General features: G+C 46.5%; 1 protein-coding gene across 1 annotated transcript in view; it reads left to right on the top strand.

Annotated features, from left to right (window-relative positions):
- LOC147706362 (SUN domain-containing protein 3-like) overlaps positions 1–25,237 on the top strand; it is a 142,449-nt gene that overhangs the window by 49,432 nt on the left and 67,780 nt on the right. The window contains exon 3 of the mRNA XM_086929071.1: positions 13,794–14,028. Coding sequence (XP_086785197.1) covers positions 13,794–14,028 — 235 coding nt within the window. The remainder of the gene's footprint in view (positions 1–13,793; positions 14,029–25,237) is intronic.

The raw sequence follows: 25,237 nt of genomic DNA, 5'->3' as shown, positions 1-25,237 counted from the left end.
GGCAACTGATCCAGTGAAGGCGTTCTTCTGATTTTGCTAACCGCTCTAAATGTACTGGACCCTCTACCATTAGTCAACTCCTCATTACTACACCTTACCACAGAGGCAGTGGTCCTTTGATGGATCTTTCTCTGCCGATAGGAGGGGTGAGAATTATGCATCCTGAATCAATACCAAATAGCACAGTGTTAAAGGATGAACATCAGAATACAATAACAAACTCAGGCAAATTAGATAAATTAGTTATTGTATTAATGATCCAAAATCAATGCATATACGTATCATTTTAAACATTTCAATCAAGAATCTTACAGCATCGAACAGGTGATAATGTTCAACAAAAATGAAAATGCCATAACTAATTGTAATGATGTATTGTACTCAACCTGAGGGCTCAATAAAGTGTGTTTAAAAAATAAAAAAGAATCTTACAGCATGTTGTATGAAACCACACATGTAGTCAAAGGTTCTAATCCAGAAGAAGATGGTTCAAAAGGTTACAGATTCCTGCCACAACTCGCAGCAAACAGAGATTACAGATGCCTCCCACCATCAAAGGCAGAGGATGGTTTTAGGATTCACATCAAATAGAAGTTACAGGTTCCAACCACCATCAAGGACCAAAAGATGGGTCATTATCCTAACAGTATTCAAAAGGTTTTAAAACAAAGGGCAAAAGGATCACGTTTAAAGTCCTCTAGGGGCACGTCCATAAGCATGAGCTAAAGGGGAAATGCAAATCTGGTTGCTCACCAGATAGTCCAAGAAAGTTCAGCAGTAAAAAGTCATTTTCAAAGGCAAAAAACATGAGGGATAGAAAAAACAGGCCTGTTCAGCAAAGAAGAATTTAAATCAATCTGCCAAAGATAGCAGCATCAGCAAATTGACCCAAAAGTAAAAGGATGATCCTTTAAAGCATAGGTCTCCTTGCATACGGGAAAAATTGAGCATGTGTCACCGTCAAAAATATGCTGGCATCCCCCTCCTTTGGCATATTTCCCTTTATAAGCATTGTGACGCTCAACTTGGTCAGTCATCACAACATAATGGTCACAATGTGGTTGGTCCTTTAATCGTAAGGTACACGGTTTTGATACTCCAGCATGGTTTCCCATACATGTCATTGGAATCAATTCCTCCTTCCATCCTCACAGGTTAGTCGAAAACAAAAAGTTTACATCGTTGCAGTCCTTGAGGTCTGTATAAAGTTTAGGTTCTCACCAATTCACTGTTTAGTGAACACTAGAAGAATGGCCCCAGCTGTACTTAATGTTGCATATGTAGAACAGATAAAGCAACATTTAGGAAACATGAAAAGAATGTCCATTGTATTAAGCTATGAAATAATGCAGTTCAGCAAGAAACATGGAAAAAGGCATTTAAGCTAACATTTCATCTGCAATTAAAAAGAAAAGCTCTTTGGTAGATTCAAACATAATGAAATATATCAACAATTCATATACAGAAATAATAAAATTGTCAGTGTATTAACACATGAAAATGACTAAGGTTTACTATGGCCTTTTAGCACAAAATTTCAACATTCATATATGTAAATTATTCTCAAAATTACTTTGACTAAAATAATTTTAGCTTTTCTATAATCTTGATGGTGTCTATAGCACTACTGAAAATATCAGCTATGTTGCTAGTTCTTCTAACTTTTTGCACCACATTCTTTGTATGATGCATTACAACGAAAGGCAATAGAAATGCTAAATCGCATCATTACAATTGCATTATTTTGTAGGTAAAGGCCTGATAAATAATTTCTTTTATAAGTAACATGTTATTACACCTTATTAGTAAATATTAAAATCTTTTTGATTGTCGTTTCACTTTTTCTACGTTTTTAAAGCACTCTTTTACAGTTACAGTGCTGTTACTTATTTCTGTGTCGTTTTTCTCAACATGTGCAAAGTGCATGTTTAAGTTTCTGAGTTTAAATTGGTAAATATGTCATGTATACATTTATCTGATTTCGAACTTCATCACAGCAAACCTGAGGAACCGGCTATCTATCACAAGGAAGGAACAGAGGGGACTGTGTGCCCCAAGCTCATGTATTTATGTATCACAAAAGCCGACATAGCCTGCTTTTGGGATACATTCAAGAAGACGCAGTTAACCTCACTCTCCAGTAGGTGGTGCCATATACTGGCGCTACCTCAAAATGTGACCTTTGACATTGTGTTTTCTTTTGAGTGAGGTGCTCAGGCACCATAGAGGGGCCCAGCATGTCGGTAGCGATTTGGGCTCCACGAAAGATTCTAACATACGTGCAGGGCGGCCTTAGGCATGTGCAAGCTGTGCATCTGCACAGGGCCACCAAACCCCAGGGGCCACCAGGCCAATATATATCCTTAATATAATAATCCTCTGAGAATGGATACATATATGCGTGCGGCCCCTGGCAGGGAATTGGCAGCCTTCGGCTCTGTTCCACTTCCAAACACCTTCCTGATCTCCAAGGGGGCTCCGTCCCGCCCGGACCCCCTCTTCCGGGGCCCCCTACCTACGCTCCCTGCCCAGGGCTGCCATAAGCCTAGAGCCGCCCCTGATACGTGCAGAAGACCCAATATTCAAAGCACATTATTGGTGTCTTAGAAAACACCTTTGGTGTAACGTGACTCCAATCTCCGTGCAATAGACTTTTTGAGTACCGATGAAAAGGCGCCTCCGCCAGAGGGCCCCTTCCAGTTATGTCTGAGGGAAATTGCCACTACACAGCACACAGGTTCGTTCCTCATTTGTTAACCTTCCTGCCTGCCTAACACCAGTAAAATGAAACTGGTGCATATGATAGGCAGTAGCTTTAGAGAGGGCTGCCATATCTCTCAGCAAAAAATGCTGCCCGTTTGTATGTTTTTGGGGTTCTGTAACGACTATGAGCTGTTAGTAGAATATAAGCTTATGTCAAATCGTTTTTAATTCTTCTATTGGCTTTAAAAACATTTATAACTGGTTTGGGCAGCAATAACCTGCTGTTAACATGCACACCCAATCTGACTTGACCCTTTGCGATGGTTGATGTATTGTTTCAGCTGTCTACTATGTCATGTGCTCCATTAACTCATGCTGTTCTTATGTGCGCATATTGTAACTACCTTTACGGACTAACAATGTTCTTTGTATTTTTGCATGTACTTCATGCAAATGATCTTGCATTATATGTAAAGCGCTCAGATACCTTCTGGTCTAGCTAGCGCTATATAAAACCTATGACTAAATAATGATTTCATCTTTATTTTTTACATTCATTTTATATTTTGAAAAGAAAAAGTACGTGGTTCTGATAATTTTCCTGATTTTGTTTTTACTTTTCTTTGTATGAAAATATTGGTCAGTCCAGTAAAAATACTAGACCTCATACATCTCGGTGATGGCCACACCATCCTTGCTGAGTAGGCAATAGAAAGGTAGGACTACCACAGGGAAGCTAGCATTCAGTGAACAGCAGGCATCTCAATGGTGGCCGTCTTGAAGGGTTGAATTAGGATTGGTAGTAGGACGTACATCAATATAAGACAGAAGCAAGCGGAAAACATTGAGGAAAGTTTAGAGACCCATTGCCAGAGAACCTTAAAGTGGCCAATAAGAAGAGCTGTGGTGGACTTTCAAACCGACACAAGAGGATCATCCATAGGCAGAGACCAGGGCGAGTTTCATGTCTATGCTAGACGGTCATCCATAAACCGAGGGGGTAGCTCTAACTTGATCACCCCCATTTCTACATGCAAAGCATCCTCATCAAAGTCTAGCTTAATGGAAACACAGGTAAAATAGCCATATTAAACAAATAGATTCAATTCCTGACTCACTGAATCAGCCACAGGAAACTGTCAGTACAGGTATCCAAAAAAGTTACTGACCCAAAATGCAGGAACATTAAAAAGAGAATCTAACAATAATGATGATGATATGAGTACCTGAGAGATGATTCTGAGGTCTGCCCCAAAGAAGGGCAAGCTAACAAGAGACAGGAGGGCTGCGGTCTCCTTTTCTGATCAGCGGCTGACTGCAAAGTCAAGGAGAAGGGCCTTGTAGTTGTTGAAGGAAGAGCTCATTGAGACTGGCGTGCAAGCACGAGTAGTCCTAAACCAGGCAAAGTGAGCTTTATACAGGGAAAGAAGATTTGCAAATGAAGAAGCAGCTCTGAAATTGCTCACCTCAGTGGCAGGCAAAAGATCAGGGGAGAAGCGAACAAAGATCAAACATAAAGAAGTCCAAAACAGAAGTTCTGAGTAGACCATTAAAAGACGGAAAGAGGATGCAATGGAAATATTCCTAAAATTAATGCAGCTCAGCCTGAAGCAGTGAGTCATGATGAACTGGTATAAAGTGAATCATGAAGCCACTCTCAACAAACTTTTATTCTCTCCTTCGACTTGAGAGACCATCATTCAACATGGCAGAGTAACAGGAGTCATGCTTGTCCCTGTGCTCTTTGGAGTTCCTCTCTCTACCCAATAATCATCAAGCACATCCCTGAAATACTACCCATCCCACCAGATCCATCGAGCGACAATATTTACCTTTTTACTCGCATCTGCAATAATTTATTTACTTAGAATGACCATTTCAACCTTACCAACCCTATTAGCTCAACCCTACTTCCTATATTTACACCCTGTAGACCTGAGAATCAGTTGGGGCGACCAGAAGATGCACCTGCCCAAAACTTCCCAAACTAGAGGGATTTTGCCCCTAAGGAGATAAAGCAGAACGAGGGAGATGCATACTTTGCTCAAACTTTGTAACTGTTTAGAAGGTGCTCTACTGTTTCTCCAAATCATTCCGTTGACTTGCCTTTACTTCCCTACTATCGCTTTGCCTTTTGCCGTATGAGAAGAATTGTCCTAGATAATAATATGATACGTCAAGAACACTCTGAAAATAACATTACTTTGACTTTCAGATGGTTGATTTTCATCTGCAGAAGTCATTAAATGTTGTCTGTAGCTTCTGGTGTCTGTAGCCCCTTTGGAGCTAGATTTGCCTAAAGTCTGACTCTGGGGTGCTAGCAGGATACATACACTCTCACTACAGCCAGCCTTTTCTTAAGCATTACTAACCTTTCAATAGCACAGTCTGCAAAAAAAGCTTGATTCCCTGTTGTCAGAGCCACTGGACTTAGGGCCTTATTGTGACTTTGGCAGTGTGGCAGCGGGCCGCCACGCCAGCGCCCCGCTGCCACACCACCAAACTGGGTGCGCATGCAGACAGGGGGGCACACCATGTGCCCCCCCTTCATGCATCCCCTGGCGCAGAGGCACCAGGGGGCGCTGTGGGCCCCCTTTGTTTCCTCACCACCACACTTTTCATGGCAGGCTCACCACTAAGAAAACTGGCGGTGAGGAACCTCCTAATATGCTTGGCTGTGCCATAGCGGCATCACCAACCACGAGGGGAACCACATCGGATTCCACCAAGCCGCACAGCCTCCTTACTGAATGAATCACATGAATTAAATTCCAGTAAATTGTCATCTTTTTTAGTCCATATTTTATATTTTTAAATTTCAACCTTTCATCTGTTTTTTTCCAGCTACTCGTTCAATTCATTGTATTCTTTTCACAAAAGTGTCAACACCAACACAGGAGCAAGAATATGTTCCACGTGTTAAGATTTATTTGAAAACAGCCCTATGCATTTCGGGATAAAAACCCTTCGTCGGGGGCATCTACAATAAAAAACATATGTTTTAGTTATACTCAGCATAGTTGTTACAATCACACTTACTATCTCAGAAAAAAGTGCAGCTTTTACCAAAAACTTGAATATTTGCACATTTGTCGGACCAGTTCAATATAAATAAGTTAATTCAACATTGTTACTCCCATCATAAACACCCATGTTATTCTTGCCTATTACTGCATAGTCAGCTAACGTTTTAACAATCCAACCCTCTGTTTAAACAGAAATAATATCTCCTAGCGCCGCTAGCTAAAAATAATTATTTGCGCTTACCCTAACATGTGGTGAATAGCCTTCATTCGTTAACAAGCATTTGCAATGCAATAGGTCTCGCATTAGGAAAGTTTGAGCTATTGGTATTGTAAATGACACATTTTTTATTTATTTATGTGTTGGTTTTGAAAATAGCGAAATTAATAGCTTTGTCATTTACAATGCCAATAGTTATAACTTTTGCAAATATGACACCTATACCATTTGTAATGCAATATGTGTTGTATTTACGTGACTTAGATGTATTGATATTACACATACCAATGGCTTTTAATTTTTTTAAATAATTAATACTTAAATAAAAGTTATTGTAATTTATAATGGCCATAGCTTAAAGTTTTGTAAATAACTTTTGTGAAGATTATGTTCAGTGTATTTTATTGTGACGAAAATCCAAGAACAGAAGTGAAATATTAACATCTTTTTGTGACATTTGTAATAAAGCTTGAAACATTGATAGAACATATTTGAACCAGTTGTTGTTGAATGGTTGCACAGATTGATGCAGTGGTGGCACTGAGTGATGTTGTGGTGGCGACACGTAATGCTGTGGCGTTCAGTGATGCTGTGGTGCCCCTGAGTGATGCTGTGGTGGTGCTGAGTGATGCTGTGGTGATGTGATAGATAGAGTGAGCTTTTGTTTATAATAAAGTTGTACATTTTGTCTTCGACCTCCACTCCACCTCTGTGTTTTTCTTTTGCTGAAACTCCCTAACGGGTTCAATACAAAAACTATGTATGTCACATGAAGAATAATACGTGGAAAAAATCCTTTAATTTTTCACTGTTGAAAACGTGTTTTTATTTGTGAAGTGATTCTGCTTGTTACATACACGTTGTGAACGCTTTTTGTTGCCAACATGCCAAATTAAATGGAAAAAAGGCACATAGTGTTCCATGGCGACCACAATGATGTCTGCTAGGCTGTTGGCTAATATTGTGGTGTGTGCTATGGTGGTGTGTGCTAGTGTTGTGTTGTTTCTAGTCTTGTTAGCTATGGTGTTGGGGCCTATGTTGATTGTGTCTATTTTTTGGGCGGCTATTGTTGTTTCGTCTAGTGTGTTTGTGTATGATAGTGTGTTTATGTGTGAGAGGGTGTGTGTGTGTGTGTGAGGGTGTGTGTGTGTGATCGAAGGGGTGTGTGTGTGAGGGGGTGTGTGTGAGGGAGGGTGTGTGTGTGTGAGTGATGGTGGGTGTGTGTTAGCGAGGTGGTGTGTTTGTGAGAGTAGGAGTGTGTTTGTGTTTTTGTGAGCTAGAGAGAGAGAGAGGTGTTGAGGTAGAGAGATGTATAGAGAGCTAGAGGTGGTGAGGGATATATAGAGAGATTGCGAGAGATGTTGTGAATGAGAGAGATTGAGAGAAAGAGGCTGTGTTGTATAGAGATATAGAGAGAGAGTGAGTTCTGAAAATCTTGAGGTATGTTTTTTATAGAGTTATAGAGTGTTTTGGAGTGAGAGAGATAGAGTGATGTATGGAGGGTGAGCAAGAGACATGTATTGCGGTAGAGTGAGACTGATGTATAGACTGAGAGCAAGAGTGCAGTTTTTAATGTGGGCATGAGAGAGTTGGCTATTTATATTGAGTGATTTGGCAACTGAGAGAGTGTGATTTGGCAATTGAGAGAGAGTGATGTGGTAATTGTGATATAGAATGAGGCTGTTAGTGGGTTTGAGAGAGCGAGAGAGTGATTAATGTGGCGACTATGAGAGATAGAAAGTGATTTGGGAATGGACATAGTGAAAGTGTGGTGTTGATGGAGAGAGAGAGAGAGTGATGTATGGATGGAGAGAGAGAGTGATGTATGGAGGGAGAGGGAGAGTGATGTATGGAGGGAGAGAGAGAGTGCTGTGTGGAGTGAGAGAGAGAGTGAGTGGCATGCTACCCGTCCGCTAACCACTTCAGCGCTGCATAAGGGGTAGTAGGCACTATATACATACCTATACCACGCCATACTATGGAACCTTTTGCAATAGAACATCAGTGACCTGCATGTCTGAAAGTGAAACCAATGACGCAGTTGCACGGCGTTCCCTATCTGGGACGCTTCTTTGGAATGTTTCTATCTATCTGGGTTGAAGGTGAAGTTCTGGATTTTGGGCGGGTGAATTGGTGACAGACAGTCGGCGTGGCCGTGGGCCAGGCAGTGCAGTAGGAAGTGCTGCTCTTTGCAGTTTCCAGTAATTGGGGTCTCCTTAAATTGTATCTGCCCCTGCTTGTTATGTTTATATGCCTTAAAATGCAAAAATCGGCCCCACGTACAAACAAATGTATATTCTTGAGGAGAAAACGGCAATAAAATATATATATCCTGAATCGAAAGCCCACACCACACACAGGAAGAACGTACTCGGTAAAGAAAACAAGCAGCTGATGCCCTAGGATGTTACCCAAGCATTGGAAATATACACACGCTCTGAGGCTGGAGTGGGGGCTGAAGCGAGGAGAGGCACCCAGAGGTGCCATTAGGAATGTGTAAGCACTAAAAAAACAAGTCAAGCACAGTGGAGAAGGGCGGAGGGTGCTGCTCTGTCCAGACTTTGCAGGGGAACGAGGGGTAGGGCGGGTTTGAGAACAGCTTAAAATCTTGCACAGGATGAATTTATATAGGAACAAATATTTTGTCTGAGCTGCTACAAAATGCATGGGTAAGGGAGACTACAAAGCATTCCGTATTTCCCATTAAACCCAGTCCTTGAAATACAGTAACATTTTATTACATTTTATTGCACTTATTTTTAAGGCACTTGGTTTGACACTCCTCTATAAATGGAAACACAAACTTTCAATGTACGTTGTTTAGTTGGGAACTTAAAAAAATAACCATCAATATATCTATATTTTTGGTTGTTTATGTAGTATAAAACGTCAAATTATATAACCATAGCAGATATAACATTTGAAAAAAGTATTATAGTAAATGTATCTTTACTGAGACCTTATCTAAAAGTTTTTTTGCCTCAGACACGTTTGAGTCCCTGGTGGTATTTTCCTCATGACGTCCGTTGGGTGGGACACAATATAGTGTAATTTAGAGTAATTTGCCTCAAAATACGAATTGGATAAGCCCACGTGCTTTCAGGCCGTGCTGCCCATCCAATGAAGTCATGATTCTGGTGTAGTTTCTTGGGAGAAAGAAAGCAGAGTTGCCACTTTTACGAGCTTCGCTGCCTTAAATATCACGTTACTGAGTTGGAAAGACAACGCAATCCTGCCCCAGCCTGTTTCAAGTGGGCACCGGGCCAATGGACAGACCTCTCAGCTCCATTTACAGGCTGATGACAGCCCTTTCACATACTATGTTACACAAACACACACTCACGCACTCAGCACACAAGCAAGGTTTTTGTTTAAGTAGCTGGCCCTTATAACTTTCACAGGAGAAAAAAAACTGTTTTGGGTGCTGGGAACGCGGGTAGGAAGCTTCTGGAAGAAACAGTTTACAGTGATCACTTCTTCTAACAAATCTCTAGAACAGGCTCAGCGGCTGCTCCATATATGGCCTTGTGCTAGAGGTCGCCTTTAAATTTGTCAGTAATATACACACACATGAATACTGTAAGCACACAGTGCTAATCCCGCGATAGCTCTGCAATGAGAGGCATGTGGAGCAGAATGCTGCCTTTGCACAGCCACCCCGCCAGCTCTCAGCAACAGACAGGGGTGGGCGGGTTATTATTCTAGCCACGCTTTGCAGCTTCCGACGATGATAGACAATGATAGACAAGCAGCGGCATTGTGCAGCAAGCCGAAAGTTGCATACTCCTGTGTAAAAAGATGCGGCAAGACAGAGACGTGATCATAAGGAGCAAATAATTTGCAAAAATGAACCAAAGACACTTTCAGCAATGGCAGACAATATACAAACAAGCTCTTGGCATTGCTGTGGGGAGGAGAAATGCGGCCGTGAAAAGTGCGAAATGACAGCCTTTGATGCAGCAGGGGGCGGAGCGGATCCCTTTCAAGTGAAGCTGCTGGCGGCACCACGCTGGGGAAGCAACAGATGGCTGGCTTTCATGTGCAGTTAAGCTCTCGTTGAGCCCCAATATCTCTCCCAAGCTCAATGCGCACCCGCATTGACAGGCTCGACCTAAAGGAGGGAAAGTGAAATAAAACAATTGCCTTGGCCGGGATGAATCCCAGGTTTTCTGGTTTCTCATTATGTAATTCAGCCACTAGATGTATATGCTTCATTCCCCTACATTTCAACCCACAAAGCCAACCCCCCACCCCCACCCCAATGGTGGCATCAGTGCTGCCCTCGCCGCACCACAGACCAAACTTTTTGGCCCCCGGGATGCCCGGTTTGGCCAGTCCAGCCCTGCTGGGAAAATGTTTACAAATACCCATGGCCTATACAGTGTGAGCCCAGAGGGCCAAATGCGAGGGGCATATGCTACCAAGCAAGCTTCCCTCACATCAGTTCACTCATTCGAACGTTGATAAATTAGAAACAAAAAAAAACAAGCAAAGCAAGCCTTTAATGAGCTGTTCTGTCTAAATAATGTTTTTACAATTGCATTTTAAACACCTACCTTGAGTAACATTTTAAATATTGTTCTGCAGCATTAAAAACACCACACAAGCAATGAGGCAGTCGCGCGTCAGCTTAACTGCAGAGTCCGACAGCTTCGCATTGGATAAGTGACTGTTCGTAATGCCGATGCCGAGACCAGCGTCCCAGTACATGAGTAACCCCTGAGACGCCACTGTAGCCCCCGGACGAAGCGCCCCCTGGGGATTTCTATGAGCCTGACTGTAAAGCTCATGCTAATGGCGCAGAAGGTCACAGAGGTCACTGGATAATGACAGTCGATGTGACTGACGGCGTTTCTGGCCGGGTAATGGGCTGCCCCAGCAGGCTGGAATATTAAATAACTGCCGGGGGCAGTCGAACGTGTATCAAGCGGACGCTTTCAAGGCACGCTCACAATACAATGCACTGCGCAGAGCACGAATGACGCCTGGTATTGTTTTTCTGACAATGGCAGCGTGAAGAGTGCATGGAAACATAGCACAATGTGACTGAAAGTGGGGCTGCAAGATGGATGAAGCGGTGCCCCTGCTGCGCCTCACTGTCTCGGTTTCCCTCAGGGCTGCGCGTGCTCGGCTTCAAACCAGGCAGTGACAAATCTCGCGAGAAGGAGATGGCGTTTTAGTAGCTGGCACCTGCATCCCAGCTTATAATACTGACCAAAAAACGTTCGCCTCTGGGTAAATCCTTTATTTGTTCTCTCAAACTGGGAATGCAATTACTAATTTCTGTTTGATAGAATTACCAGTTTTGAAATGTACCGGGAATCATTTACAACAAACATAATGCATGTATGGTATTTTTGTATTGCAACCTAGCTAGAAAACATCAGAGCAGTGAACTTTATATGCGCGACAATTTACCAATTTACATCAAGTGGGTTTTATAACAAGCCGTGAGCGTGCACTCTCCCGAACTTCCGGTCTCGGGATGTGCACGCTCACGGCAGTCGTGGGGCGGGACTTCCGTCTTTTGGAGAAGCCCGCGCCCACTCTATCAAAGTGGATGGCAGCAGAAGTCAGGAGAGGCGGCTGAGGCGGTAAGTGGGGCTTGGGGGGCTTGGCACCTGTGTGTGAGCGTGTGTGTATGCAGTGTGTGTGTGTGCGCGTGCGTGTATGCAGTGTGTGTGCGCATGTGACTGGAGAGGCATGGCTGACCCTGGCAATCGGCTTCTGGAGATGTGCACGGCTGGAGGGAGGGGGGGGGGGGCATGCGCGTCCACGAGGAGCAATCCGCGCTCGTTCACCAGTTGACCTCCCTTGAGGAGCCACTCGCTGACAATAGGTCGAGACAGAGCTCGACCTAAAAAGCAACATTATCCATATTGCCCACTCCAACAGCATACCAGATTTTTTCATGTAAACAGCAATTCAAACTGTTCGCCTCGGTTTGTTTCTTTTTATGCTTACAGACTACTTGTTTCAATCGGAACCTGCACGCAGTTCAAAAGTTTTAGGGCCATATGTATCAAGATACCAATTAGCGATTCTGTAATAGCAATTTTTAAGAAATCGCAATGTCAGAATCGCTAATTGGTATGTATCAAGAAAATCACAATTTTTTAGCGATTTCCTGATATTCCTTAATTGCGAATTCGCAAATTGCGAATTCTCAATTAAGGAATACTTTCCCATTCATTTCTATGGGCCTCCTGGCCCATAGGAAGGAATGGGAATTTTTTCTCAATTTGCGATTCGCAATTTTCAAATTGCAAATTGAGAATAATTTCAAGGGTGCAGGGGTGTCTAAAGGATACCCTGTTGCACCCCTGAAATAAGTATGGGTGCACATACATGCCCTAAGGGCATGTATGTGCATCACATGGCACTTTGAAAAATGCTGAAATGTGCATTTTTCAAGGAAATCGCAACTTACCACCAACTAGAAGTTGGTGGTAATTTGTGATTCCTTAAGGGCATTTTGGAATTTTTTTTTGCTTCATACATTGCATTTAAGGAATCGCAAAATTTGCGATTCCTTACATGCAATCGCAAAATAAGGAATCGCAAATTTTGCGATTCCTTATTTTGCACCCAAATTCCTTCATACATACCATTTTGCAAAAAAGAGTTCGCAAACGCCGAAAATCTGCGAATTTCGGCGTTTGCGAACCCATTTGGCCTTGATACATATGGCCCTTACTCAATTACTCCCGGGTGATAAATCCCATGTCACAAGCCTTGAGACTCAGAGATAGACAACAGGCAAAAGGTGAAAACTCTCCTTCACCTTCCCCGTTGATTTTCTATTAAACACTACATGACCCAGGATGCATCAAAATGTCTCAAATACAACATGGTGCTTAAAAAAATCCAAAATTCATCATCCCCTCTTTCATGGTAAACAATGCAAATAATCAGAATATTTATAACCACTGACTGGAAACTCAACTCCTGTGTCAGTCATTGTCAAAATATGTTCAGATCTTTCCATTGCTTCTCATGTTTTACTTAATCTTTGCTTTAATCATTTTTTCGTTTTTTCATTCCACGGGTGCGATCTCTCCAAAGGTGAGACGAAAATTATTAAATGTACATTGGGGTGGTGAGATGCACACCTTATAGTCCTCCCACATGTATCCATATATAAATGTGGGACTATAAGGTGTGCATCTCACCACCCCAATGTACATTTAATAGCGGCATCACCAGCATATTAGGGGCCTCTGACCGTTTATAGACCTCCTGGGATTGCGGTTCCCTGGCGGTCCGACCACCCAATGTGTTATAGGGTGATCGGACCACTGGTGCAGCGGTAGCCGTACTGCCATCGTGGGGTTGGCAGTCCATTGGGCCACCAAACTCAAAATAAGGTTCTTTTGCTATTCTGGGGCCACGTCTTTTTGAGCAAAAATATGGATCTGCTCCATCATCCACCTTTGGATTTTTAATTTTTTTAAATTAAATGCATCACAAGTTATAAAAATGCCTTTGATCGCTTTGTTTGGGCTTTTAAAAATATGATAGTTTTACCCGGATGATGTCAACATGCCCAATTGATGGGCAGAGGAAAGGGATTTAAACTATTGCAGATAACAAAAACCTGAAATACTAGAGTAAAGTTCAAACCAGGTGCAAAAATGATGCTGTATTTGTAATGAAAATATTTTGTTTTATTATTCATACAATTTCAAGTTTGTTTTAGAGACACTGTTCTTAATGCCATTTAATTTAGTTCAGCCGGACGGATATTATGGTTCACTCTGGCTGGACAATACCAGTAGGTATTCTTGAGGCCAATCCACCCCTAAGACTGTGCTCCTTGGATCAACCCATGGCATTTGTCTTCACAGGAGGAGAGGTTGAAAGCAGCAGCAGCAGCAGTGTTGAATCTCTCGCCCATGGAAGGAATGCCACCGCTGCCCCGAAAGTCTCCTTCTTCAGCCCCTTACGTGCTATATGCGCCTCCGAACAGCTGCGGGAGAAGAAATGGCTGCAGCGGCATGTCCTGCTCTTCCTTCTTGTCATCAAGTTTCTGGTCGCTGCGACTGGCAGGTGGTTTTGGAATTCCTTTACCAGACTGTTGAGGTAAGGCTGTCCTGTTCCTTGGCTTGTCAGAAGGTGTGGTGGGGCCAAGGGCCAAAACATTTGTGGGGCCTCTCTCTGTTTCCTGATCCAAGGACCAGATTGTAAAAAAGAAGACATGTATGCTAGGGAAAGAGGAAATAGCAGTACTTGGTGTCACCAAGTGAGGGTGCTACATTAGCTGTATCAAGAAGGAATAGTTTAGGTAATCTGTTTAATTATTCAGAAACATTCTGTAGCAGGATACTACAGACCCAAAAAGTATGGAGCTTGGGTAAAGAGACTGGGCTGTGAGGGCCTTGTGAACATGCAGAACAAAGGGAGAGGGTAGAGGAACTGAACCTTCACTTAGGCATAACATTTGTGTCCTGTCTGATTCATCACTATGGCACAGGGCATGACTGGCCTACAAGTCTACTATCCCAAGGTGCAGGTTTACTAATCAGTTTGTGGTACCAGTTAAATCTAGTTGTTGCTAAATGCCACTGTATACTAGCGTGCATGACACCATTTGTGCCATCTCCCTTCTATGCAGTGATCTTGCCTGCCAGTGCTTACCACCTCTTTAGTGACAGTTCTGGAGGCTCACTGGACTCCTGTTTATGTCTTAGACTGTTTTGTTGCATGATTGAAAGGTATGTATCCATTATTCATCCTTGTCCCAACCTAGATCCTTGACTTATCCATTCCAACCAAGCCCCGGTCCCCCTTGATCTTGGGGACAGAAGGAGAGGTAGAATAGGGATGTATATAGACACCACTGAATGATAGAAAAACACGTTCCTTTGCCAAGGCTCCTTATTTTTAGGTCGAGGACCGTAGGCTGCGCTTCCGCAGTTCGGTCCCAAGATTTAATGTTTTTTAGTTAGGGGGCTTGAACCCGCCCCTCTTCTCCATTAACTGGCCTCGTAAATGCTGGCCAGCCATTGGAGGAGAGGGGCGTCACTCCCTTTAAGCTCCGTCTTTTTCGGATTCGGGGGTGTGTTTTTTGCGTTCTTTCTCACCGTGACGTCATCCGTCACTCAACAAAAAACACGCCCCCGATTCCGAAAATGTCGGAGCTTTGTGGCAGCCATTTCTGCCCGACATCGTTGTAGGACTGGTTTCATTCGGGGACAGAGAATCTCCACTATCCCTCTTGCCTCAAAGTGCTCGGGTAAGTATGTTTGTGTCAGCTATAAAGGCTGTTGACCGTATGGAAGGCAAAAGAAAACTACGAAGAAACAGAGTTCCACACGTTTTATTATTCTGTTTGTACGTGACAATAACAACTTAGAGGATTTCCTTTGTGGGCTATTTCCGTCGTAACCAAGAGTCTTACTGTATGTGGGGAGTCCGTTCTTATTTTAAGCTTCTCCTTGGGGTTCAGTCTCGGTTTAGGGTGCAGGTGTATTTGGCTAGCCATGATACTCTCTGTTGTCTGTGCATGCCAGTTGCCACATAATTTCTCGCACGATTTAATACATTTTTCGTTTAGCACCTCACACGACCTTAAAGTGCATACCTGACACTTCTACCCATAGACATACAGACAGACACAGCCTGTCACGCGGAGCAGGAGCGCCAAACGGCTGAAAAGAGAGCGACGCCAGAGGGGGCTGAGGGGATGTAGGAAGGGGAATATCTTCATGTGTTGGCAATCAATGTCCCGAGTTCGAAAATCGATTACGATTTGGAATGTGGGCAGTTTATACAAATACTTTAATGCCCACCGCTCCATAAATCACCGGTTCTCACGAAAAGGGGAAGGAAACACCCGGCCCTTGTTTAATCCTTGCTTCTCCGATGAAAGCGCGTGCCCTGCTGGGAGCTGAACTTTAACCCCCCCAGGGGGGGCGGAGCTAGCCAGCGTCGATGGGGGACGCATAAGCGCGAGGCTCCGCACCATCACCCTGGCAAAATCCGCTAATTGATCCTTATACCGACGAGGCCGGGCACCAAAACTGCGGGGGCCCCCTTCGTTCCCCCCGCTTTGACTCCGGTGTGAATCCCAGCACGTGACGACCCTGAGAGCCGACGGAAGCGAGCTCCTCCCGCGAGCGCCGGACCGGGCCGCAATCACCGGTCTTTCCTGCCTGGCAACCCGCCCTGCATCACCTTACGTGCGGGCGCTGTCGGGACCGGCTCCCGGAGAACACCGGAGGTCCGGTGAGGGTGAGCCTGATAACTCATCTGGAGACTGCTGCGAGGATCGGAGGGCAGGCGGAGGGGTCTGCAGCCCAAAGGGAGCCCGACTGCGCCTGTGCACCCCACTTGGAAGCCCGGAGAGTGGACGCGGGCACGGCATCTGCAGGCGCCTCGTGGTCGATGATGGCGGAGGCCTCACCCCTGTGAGCCTCACACGTTGGGAGCACCGACAGGTACATGGACGGAGGGAACGCAGCGGGGAGCAAATAAGAGGGGATGTATGGACTAGTGCTATCCCCAGTGCGAAGGCACTAACTCCGTTACAGCAGTGGCCTATCTGACAGGGGGCAACCAGGCCAGTCTGGCATCTGGGCACGTACAACACTGTGCAGCAACGACGCGGAGGCTGCGGAGAGACGGCTCTCTCCACGTAGACCCGTGGAGGAATTGCTTTGGGGACAACATCTGAGAGGCATCAGCTCCCCCCTGCCACCTCCCCCCCTCCCCACCCCTTTTTCTTTGGGGTGCCTGCAGCACGGGTATCTGGCCGCAGTTCTACGCAGCCGTGCACCAGAGGGACCAGAGGCCTGAGCCGAGGGATACGTGCCCTGAGTGGGGGGCCTCGCAACACGCTGGGACCCGGCCGAGGCGCAGCGAGAAGTGGATCACATAGCAGCCACCCACGGTAAAGGCGGCCCCTGACGATCCCGGGGCACGGGCACTCCCTATCCACTCGGAGCAGACATGGGGAAAGGTGATAGAACTCAGACCAAACTATCCTTTGACCAACACCGGCAGAAGGAGGAGGAGCCAGAACAGAGACTACACTATCACGAGGCGGAGAGCCGGAGGGCTCGCTCTGTGCGGAGATCAAGGACATGCTGACAACTATGGAAAAGGGGCTACGAGAAGGCATGTCGGCGATTGGCACCAAAATTGATGCGCTCTCATATCGCATGGACCGCATGTCCGAGAGAATAGACAAGCATGCGGAAAGACTAGACATGACGGAGAGGCGCTTAACTGAAGCAGAGGAAGCGCAGACGACATGGGACAGTGACCGCAAACAGTTCAGCAGACTGCTGCAGGTCATCCAGGACAAGTCCGAAGATTTGGAGGCGCGCTCTCAAAGATCGAACATTCGCATTACTGGAGTGGCAGAAACGACCCCAACGGGTAAGATGGAGCTGTTTGTCGAAAAACTCCTGGTTGCTCTCCTGGGGGAGGGTGTCTTCTCACCAATGTTTATAGTGGAACGCGCACACCGCACACTGGGACCGCGCCCACCCCCGGGGGCCAACCCCAGGCCAATCATCGCTAAATTGCTCAATTATAGAGACAGAAACGCGGCACTCAGAGCAGCTCGGGAGAAAGGGAAGCTGCGGTATGAGGGAATGGACATATTGCTGTACCCGGACTTTACGGCGAAAGTCCAGGAGGAGAGAAGGCACTTTGCCCCATACAAGCAACAGCTCCGGGAACTTGGACTGGATTACGCTATGTTATACCCAGCGAAGCTGCAAATCAACAGACAGGGGCGCTCGCATTTCTTCACAGACCCTAAGGAACTGCAAAAATCGTTGAAGGTGTGGGCCAAGGAACGACGCAATAGCCCTCAGAGCCAGAATGGGGAGCCAGATGGCAACAACGACCTAGGAGAACAAGACTGAATGGGAAGCGCGGAGGTATGGAGGCAGGCGGTGACCTCCAAACTCGTAAACTGAACTGCAGCCCCTCCGGAGTGCGGGCGGGAGCCCCACGGAGCCCCTGTGTTCATTGGAGGAGATGATGATAGCGGCCATACCGGGTGAGATCCTTGCATGCTGGAGTGGCGCCGCTAGCTGGGCGCAATGTTTTTGACTCTTTTGCGACTTGGGGACAGCATGATGTATGATGTCTTCTAGACAGGAATCGATTGATGCGGAGCCTTTATGCGGGGTGGGGCGAGACGGGACTCCACTATCTAGTTGTTTGGGGCATGACTTGGCCGATGTCGGCACATACGAGAAGGGTGATGGTGTAGGGTCAGACCTGTGATACTCGCCTGAAGGGCCAAACTGAAGGAACAGGACAAGGGGATCTGTTTGGCGACCTCTGCCCTAGCGCTGTCAGCAATTCGGGCCCACATTGGGCCCAGTTTGGGGATTGGTTTCGGGTGCTGGTTGGGGAGTGGGGGGGGTGGTAGGGGTGTCGGTCTGACCAGGTTGGGGTTGGTAGACTGTGGGAGGAGGGGGGGTTTGGGAGTCTTGTTGTGGTTAGGGCATGGTGGGTGGTCTCCAGGTGAATTGGAGAAATCTGTGTCGATGATGATTGTGATCCTCTGGCTGAGTGCTCTAAGTGGTTTGTGTGCTAGTGTGCGGGTCCCCAACCCACGGGTCAGGTTACACGAGATTCCGCTCTCGGACATTTTGGACACGTCTACTACTGTACACAAAACGACTGTTGGCTCACACACCCGCGCCCCAACTATTGGGATTCCATATGTGGTGGGGGATCAGAATAAGATACTGAGAGCTCATGAAATGGATCACTTGGTTGGTTATGGCTGAGGCGCAACCTGGGAACTCGGTGGGGAATACGAGTCCTTCAAAGCAAAGACCTGGAATGTTAGTGGGCTCAATGACTACCGCAAGCTACGCAAAGTCTTACACTACTTGCAGAGGCACCAGATAGATCTGGCATTACTACAGGAAACGCACCTGCCTAATGCCAGCAAGATGCTCTCCTATAGGGGGCTCTTGGGGAATATCACACATGCGGGCTTTACGACTCACGCGAGGTGGGTCCTCACGTGGGTTAATCCTAAGTCCAAATTGCACCTCTCGCTACTGAGCGCTGACCCGGAGGGGAGGTTTGTGTTGTCCAGGTGTGTGGGTAAAGGACATGATTTTGTGGTCATGAATGTGTACGGCCCCAATTATGACTCTCCCGACTTTTATGCGGCTGCAGCCAAGCACTGTGTGGGGCGGGCCCCTCTAGAATGCTTTGGGGGGGGGGATTTCAACTTGATATTTAACACTGAGCTGGACAGATCCGCAGGCCCCCCCAGACGTCCAGCGGCTGCCGCTATACAAATGCAGGCCGAAATGGTATACTTGGAACTAGTGGATGTCTGGAGGGTGAGACACCAGGACAGAGGGGGCTACACTCATTACTCTGCTTACCACAACATACACACCAGGATAGATTACTGGCTGGCCACGCATTCCCTGCTCGAGCTGGTGCGAAAGTGTGAGATATTGCCGCGCACGCTGTCAGACCACTCCCCGTTACTACTGATACTTGACACCCCAAACGTAGAATCCCCCCATTCACATGGCGTTTCCCCCCTTACTCACTAATGGACGAGGGGTTCAGGGGCGAGCTAGGTGAGGAGATAGAGTCGTTCTTTAAAAAGAATATAGGGTCAGTCGACAGTTTCCGAACTGTATGGGAAGCATTTAAAGTCTGCATCAGGGGAGTGGCGATGGCTGAACACTCCAGTGTGCTGAAAGCCATTAGACAGAGGTTGGCACATCTGGAGAGACAGATTGCAGACTTGGAGAAGCAACAAATAGCGGGCATAGTCGCAGTGGGGTCTAGGGAACTGCAGGAGCTACTGAAAGAGTTCAATGAGGAGGCGGACAGGGAAATCCGGCACATGGGCAAATACGCAACGGCCCGGGCATATGGTGAGGGGGAGCGCCCTGGCTCTCTTCTGGCCAAAATAATGAAAGGCACCAGGAGAAGACAAGTGGTACCGGAGCTGGAATCGGAGGCAGGGGGGTTGCTCACTGAGGAGGGGGAGATCCTAGCCGAATTCAAAAAGTTTTATGCAGATTTATACGTCACTAAGCTGTCCGGGGTTGAGGAACAGATTGATAGCTATCTGAGTTACATCAAGATGCCGTTCCTCGAGAACTGGCAAAGAGACTTCCTGATGTCCCCCATTCAACAGGAAGAGATCTCGGATGTGCTAGATAGTATGAGGCCCGATAGTGCCCCTGGAGTGGACGGTCTGACGGTAGGCTTTTACAAAGCATTTAAAGACAGGCTTCTCCCGCATCTATCCATGCTCTTTGACGATATCTGCGAGGAAGGTACCATGCCGCCCTCAATAAGAGAGGCAATGCTCGTTATGGTCCTTAAACCAGGTAAACCCCCTACACAAGCAAGTTCATACCGACCGCTATCCCTATTGAACGTGGACGCCAAACGGTATGCGAAGGTGCTAGCCGCTCGTTTGGTGTTGGTTGCCCCAGACCTGGTAGCCCCTGAACAAGTGGGATTTATCCCTACGCGCAACCTCACCTATAATATAAGTACGGTGATGGGGACTATCCAGCACACGCGACAGGACACCAAGGCGATCGCGGTGTTCCTAGACATGGAGAAAGCGTTCGATTCAGTAGAATGGCCATTCCTGAGTAGAGTCCTTAGAAAACTGGGACTGGGAGAATTGTTCCTCCAAATGCTGGGCGCACTCTACTACAGGCCCACGGCGCGTGTCCGACTGGGCGATAGGGTCTCGAAGCCGTTCGACATCAGCAGGGGCACCAGGCAGGGATGTCCTCTCTCCCCACTCCTCTATGCTCTGGTGGCGGAGCCCTTGGCCTGTGCGATCAGAGAATACCACTCGTACGAGGCCATCAGCTACCCAACGTAAAAGATAGGAATATCTACCTACGCTGATGACACCCTCCCGTACGTCAGAGACCCGGCTAATAACCTGTCCTCAGTCCTGAGGGAAGTGGTGCACTTTGGTGCACTCTCAGGACTCAAGGTGAATTGGTCCAAGTCAGTGGCGTTCCCTCTCACTCCCGTCACAGAGCCCTTCGACATGGAGTATCCGCTCCAGTGGACTACGGATCCAATTCGATATTTGGGGATCAAGCTGCACACCGACCCTGATGTTATGACCAGAGAGAATTACGGAGTGGCCTATAGCAAATTGGCGGATGACGTGGAGATCTGGTCCAAATTACCACTATCTCTAATGGGACGAATAGCCATAATGAAAATGGTGGTACTCCCGAGGTTTCTATTCCTCTTCAACAATATCCCTATTGTGTTATCCAAGGCCTTTTTTGCTACACTGACCAAACTACTCATTCGGTTGGCCTGGGGCGGCAAACAACCCAGAGTGAAATGGTATGTTCTAATGCTACCGTACGAGCAGGGGGGCCTTGGCGCTCCAGATATGGAAAGGTATTACAGGGTTGCACAGGCTGCCCATCTCCACACGTGGATCCACGGTAGTCCAGATATTCCGCAAGTGATCATGGAAAAACTGTTCGCAGACCCTGTGCCCCTCCCAGCAACGATTTGCGGCCCTGTGGATCGTAGAGTGGGGACACTGGACTCTATTATGACAACTAACCATGCTTGGCACTCCCTACTGCGAAGACAGAACAAAGAGTTGCTGTACTCCCTGCACATACCTATACATTGGGTGTTGTGGCTGCCCACACTAGCGGAAACAGGTGTTTGCGGCGCTCTCCGTAAACGCGGGGGGGGACACAGCCCACACAGCTGCAGCGATTCCAATTCCATAGGGTACGAAGTGCATGTCTGGAGCTGTTGGGCCCAGACCTGGAGGAGCCACCCGAAGTCCCAGAGCTGACATGTGTCATCAACACGGCTGCACCTCAAAAACTCATAACGAAGCTTTACAAAATAGGCCATGAGCACCCTGCGTTGCGATACACTAAGGCGCGCTTAGCCTGGCAAAGTGACTTACATATCCAAATAGACGATAATATGTGGACATACTGCTGCGCGAACTCTAGGAAAATATCACTGAACGGACGGCATCGCCTGGTCCACTTCAAATACCTGCAGCGTGTGTACTACACGCCGGAGAGACTGCAGAGATATGGACTGCGCGAGACCCCGGAGTGTGAGAGGTGTCGTGCACCGGTGGCGGACTTTTTGCACATGGCCTGGGCTTGCCCGGGGGTGCGGAAATTCTGGCGAGCGGTGTTTGATGAACTGGGCGCCATAGTGGAGTTAGAGTTGGCCATGGACCCTGCCCTTGCCCTGCTTGGATACTCGAAAGGGGTGCCTGTGGCAGTGAGAAAGTTGGTAGGCATGGGCATGCTGCTTGCAAAAAGAGTAGTGGCGATGTGCTGGATGAGGGGCCCCTTACCTACCATGAAACGATGGTCCAGTGACATGTTGTTTTGTAACACACAATCAGAAATATATTGTGAATTGCTCCCTCCCAGGAGCCGGCCTAAGAACTTCTGGGGACTGTACCGGACCTACATGAATTCAAAAGACACTGTAGAGGAGTCCCCGGTGCGGGAAAGGGAGGGGCAGCCAGACCCGCTTGATACAGGCCCACAGGCAGAACAGGAGTAGCAGGGCGATGCGGAGTCACACGATAGAGTAGGTAACTTGGGGAATAGCCACCAAGGTGGCATATTGACTTATGACTTGGTCGGGGGGAGAGAGAATGGGTCTAGTGGTGGTGAACCCCTGGGCAAGCCCCGAGGGCGATCTGGGAGCCCGCACAACAGAGCTAAATACTACATTCACCATAACTGCACAGCCATGTAACCGGAGCCACAATGGGGGAGGGGGGTTGTTGGGACAGGGTGTTCGGGGGGGAGGTGGGGGCGAAAATGTTAAAATGTTACGCTGTATGATATCACAGTCTGGGCGGAGTGCTGTCGTCCATCCGTGACACCTGTTTGAGTATATATGACTTGCACGCTGTTCGCAACTTAGTGATGTGCTTTCCAAATCTGTTTCACTGTAATGCTGGCCTGAGAAGGGTTGTAGGCGGACAGTTCTGTATGTTTTTCATCCTGCCAATAAATAAAAAAATAAAATAAATAAGTTTTAAAAAAAACTTTACCCCCCCCAGGCTACCGAGCAATGCGAGAGTTAATGGCAGACGCCGCAGACAAAAGGAGCCCCTGAGATACTTCTGTTAATCCAATGCTAGCAAAAAGACGGAGATTATTTTCGGCCACATTTGCAAAATGTTCGGTTAATAGATCTAAAATATGATCGAGAATTGAGAATTATATTCAAACTCTTCCGTTCTGTGGGATAGAATACTAGAGCCACTTATGATATGTTTTCGTGCATTTAATTTGTATCACAACGGAGCACCCTAAGACAATATTTGTACAACAGCAGAGGTACACCGACAACAGATTTATAGGTGAGTTTCTGTGTATCGAAAGGTTTGATGACAGCAATTAGGATGTGATGGAAAGAGGCGTGGGGAACGTAGATGGTATAATACTTGACAACACTATAGCTTATTACATGTTCAGTTACACAGTTGTATATTTGTTCAAAATCACACTTTTCGGTCAGATGCTGGGATTATCACCCATTTCTTCAAGCTCCACCATTTAGTCACTGGAACACATTCACATCAAGGCAGTCTATCAGTGGTGAGCAAGGCCCGGCTGGCAGATGTGTCGGGGGAAGCACTCGCCTGTCTTCATATCTGGTGAGTCAGGGAACAGTGGAGGGTGGTAGTTTTTTAGTTTTCTATGACATGCTTCTTTGTACTCCCTCATAAAGGCACTTTTGCCTATTTTTTCTTTCCATACTGCACCCCTATCTCTGCTCATTCTCATAGCTCTTAAATGTTCCTGTTCCCCTCTTCCTCTCTTCCTCGAAGCCAGGGCCGCAGCTATCAATGGTACAGCAGGTGCAGTGGCACCGGGGCACAGAGACCCACTGAACCTTGCCATATTTAATTTATCAGCCTGTGTTCGGGGGTCAATTTTCTTTGCTTGCTCTAGGGCCCATGGTATGTTTGCTACTCCACTGCTCCAGGTTACGTTGCTTGTGCTTGCTGTCCTGCCCCCTCGTTGCTCGTGCTTGCTCCCCTGCCCCACCTCGTTGCTTGTGCTTGCTGTCCTGCCCCCTCGTTGCTCGTGCTTGCTCCCCTGCCCCACCTCGTTGCTTGTGCTTGCTGTCCTGCCCCCCCTCGTTGCTTGTGCTTGCTCTCCTGCCCCCTCGTTGCTTGTGCTTGCTCTCCTGCCCCCTCGTTGATTGTGCTTGCTCTCCTGCCCCCTCATTGCTTGTGCTTGTTAATGTTATGATGAGTTTTAACTACTTCTTTTATATGGCTTAGAAATGTTGCCGTACTGCCCATGACTTTTTGCAGCTTACCCAGTATTCTTCCGAGTGAACGTGACATTCATGCAGCCCCTTGGAGATGTTGCAAGACTGTCCAGTTTACTTTGCATCGTTTCAGTGCTCTTATGTCCCTAAAAAACGAGATTGGTGGCAGAAATGTATGAAGGCGCAACTGCTTAGCTCTTCTTCAGTGGCTCTCATGCTGGAGTACTTGACATCTTAAAGGCAGCCCAGTAAGATTGCCCTCTGTCCCCATTTTTGATCGTTTTGTTTATTGAGTCTTTTGCTGTGATGAAAGTGGAGTTTGGGGACATCTGAGATACAGTTTACCTTCTTAATATAGTTCAAAACAGCCTTTATGCTGATGGTATAATGCTTTATCTTGCACCGTGCCTCCCCGTACTGAGAACATTTTAGCACACATTTAAGGATGTAACATGGATGCGGAGTACTGTATCAGCATCACCAAAATAAAGTGCTCTTAGTTTTGCAGATAGAGGCCTTGTTCCACCTGCCTTTGTGTTTAGCGATATGCTTTCTCTGGTTGAATGTTTGGGGGGGTCTTGACTGGATGTTCATTGGAGTTTGCACTGAATTATAAACCCTTGTTTTAAAGAACCGTGAATACGACATGTTGTAAATTGCCCATGCTTATTTTTGGCAGTATACATTTGGTGAAAATGTCTGATCTCCCTGGCACTGTTTTAATATATCTATGTGAGGCATCCCTTGCTTTCTTTATTGTGATGGTCGATTTGTGCCAGATTTTGTGCACTTTTAGAACATTTGGAAAGGTTTAGAAGTAGAATTCCTTCAGAGTTTAGTGGCACATTTCAGATGTTCTCTGCAGGATTTCTCTACAGTGTAATGCTAGATGACGAAGAAAGGTCATGGTGTCTTTGTATGGGGCAACACTTGAATAGAAGGTAACCTGATTTTCTGTGATTCACATAAAGAGCGTAATCTGCAACAGAGATCCAGATTTCTATTTTGAAAG

This window comes from Lissotriton vulgaris, chromosome 7 (genome assembly GCF_964263255.1).
Source record: "Lissotriton vulgaris chromosome 7, aLisVul1.2, whole genome shotgun sequence".
Lineage (NCBI taxonomy): Eukaryota > Metazoa > Chordata > Amphibia > Caudata > Salamandridae > Lissotriton > Lissotriton vulgaris.
Note: the sequence above shows the minus strand (reverse complement) of the source record. Positions and strands in the feature narration are given on the sequence as shown.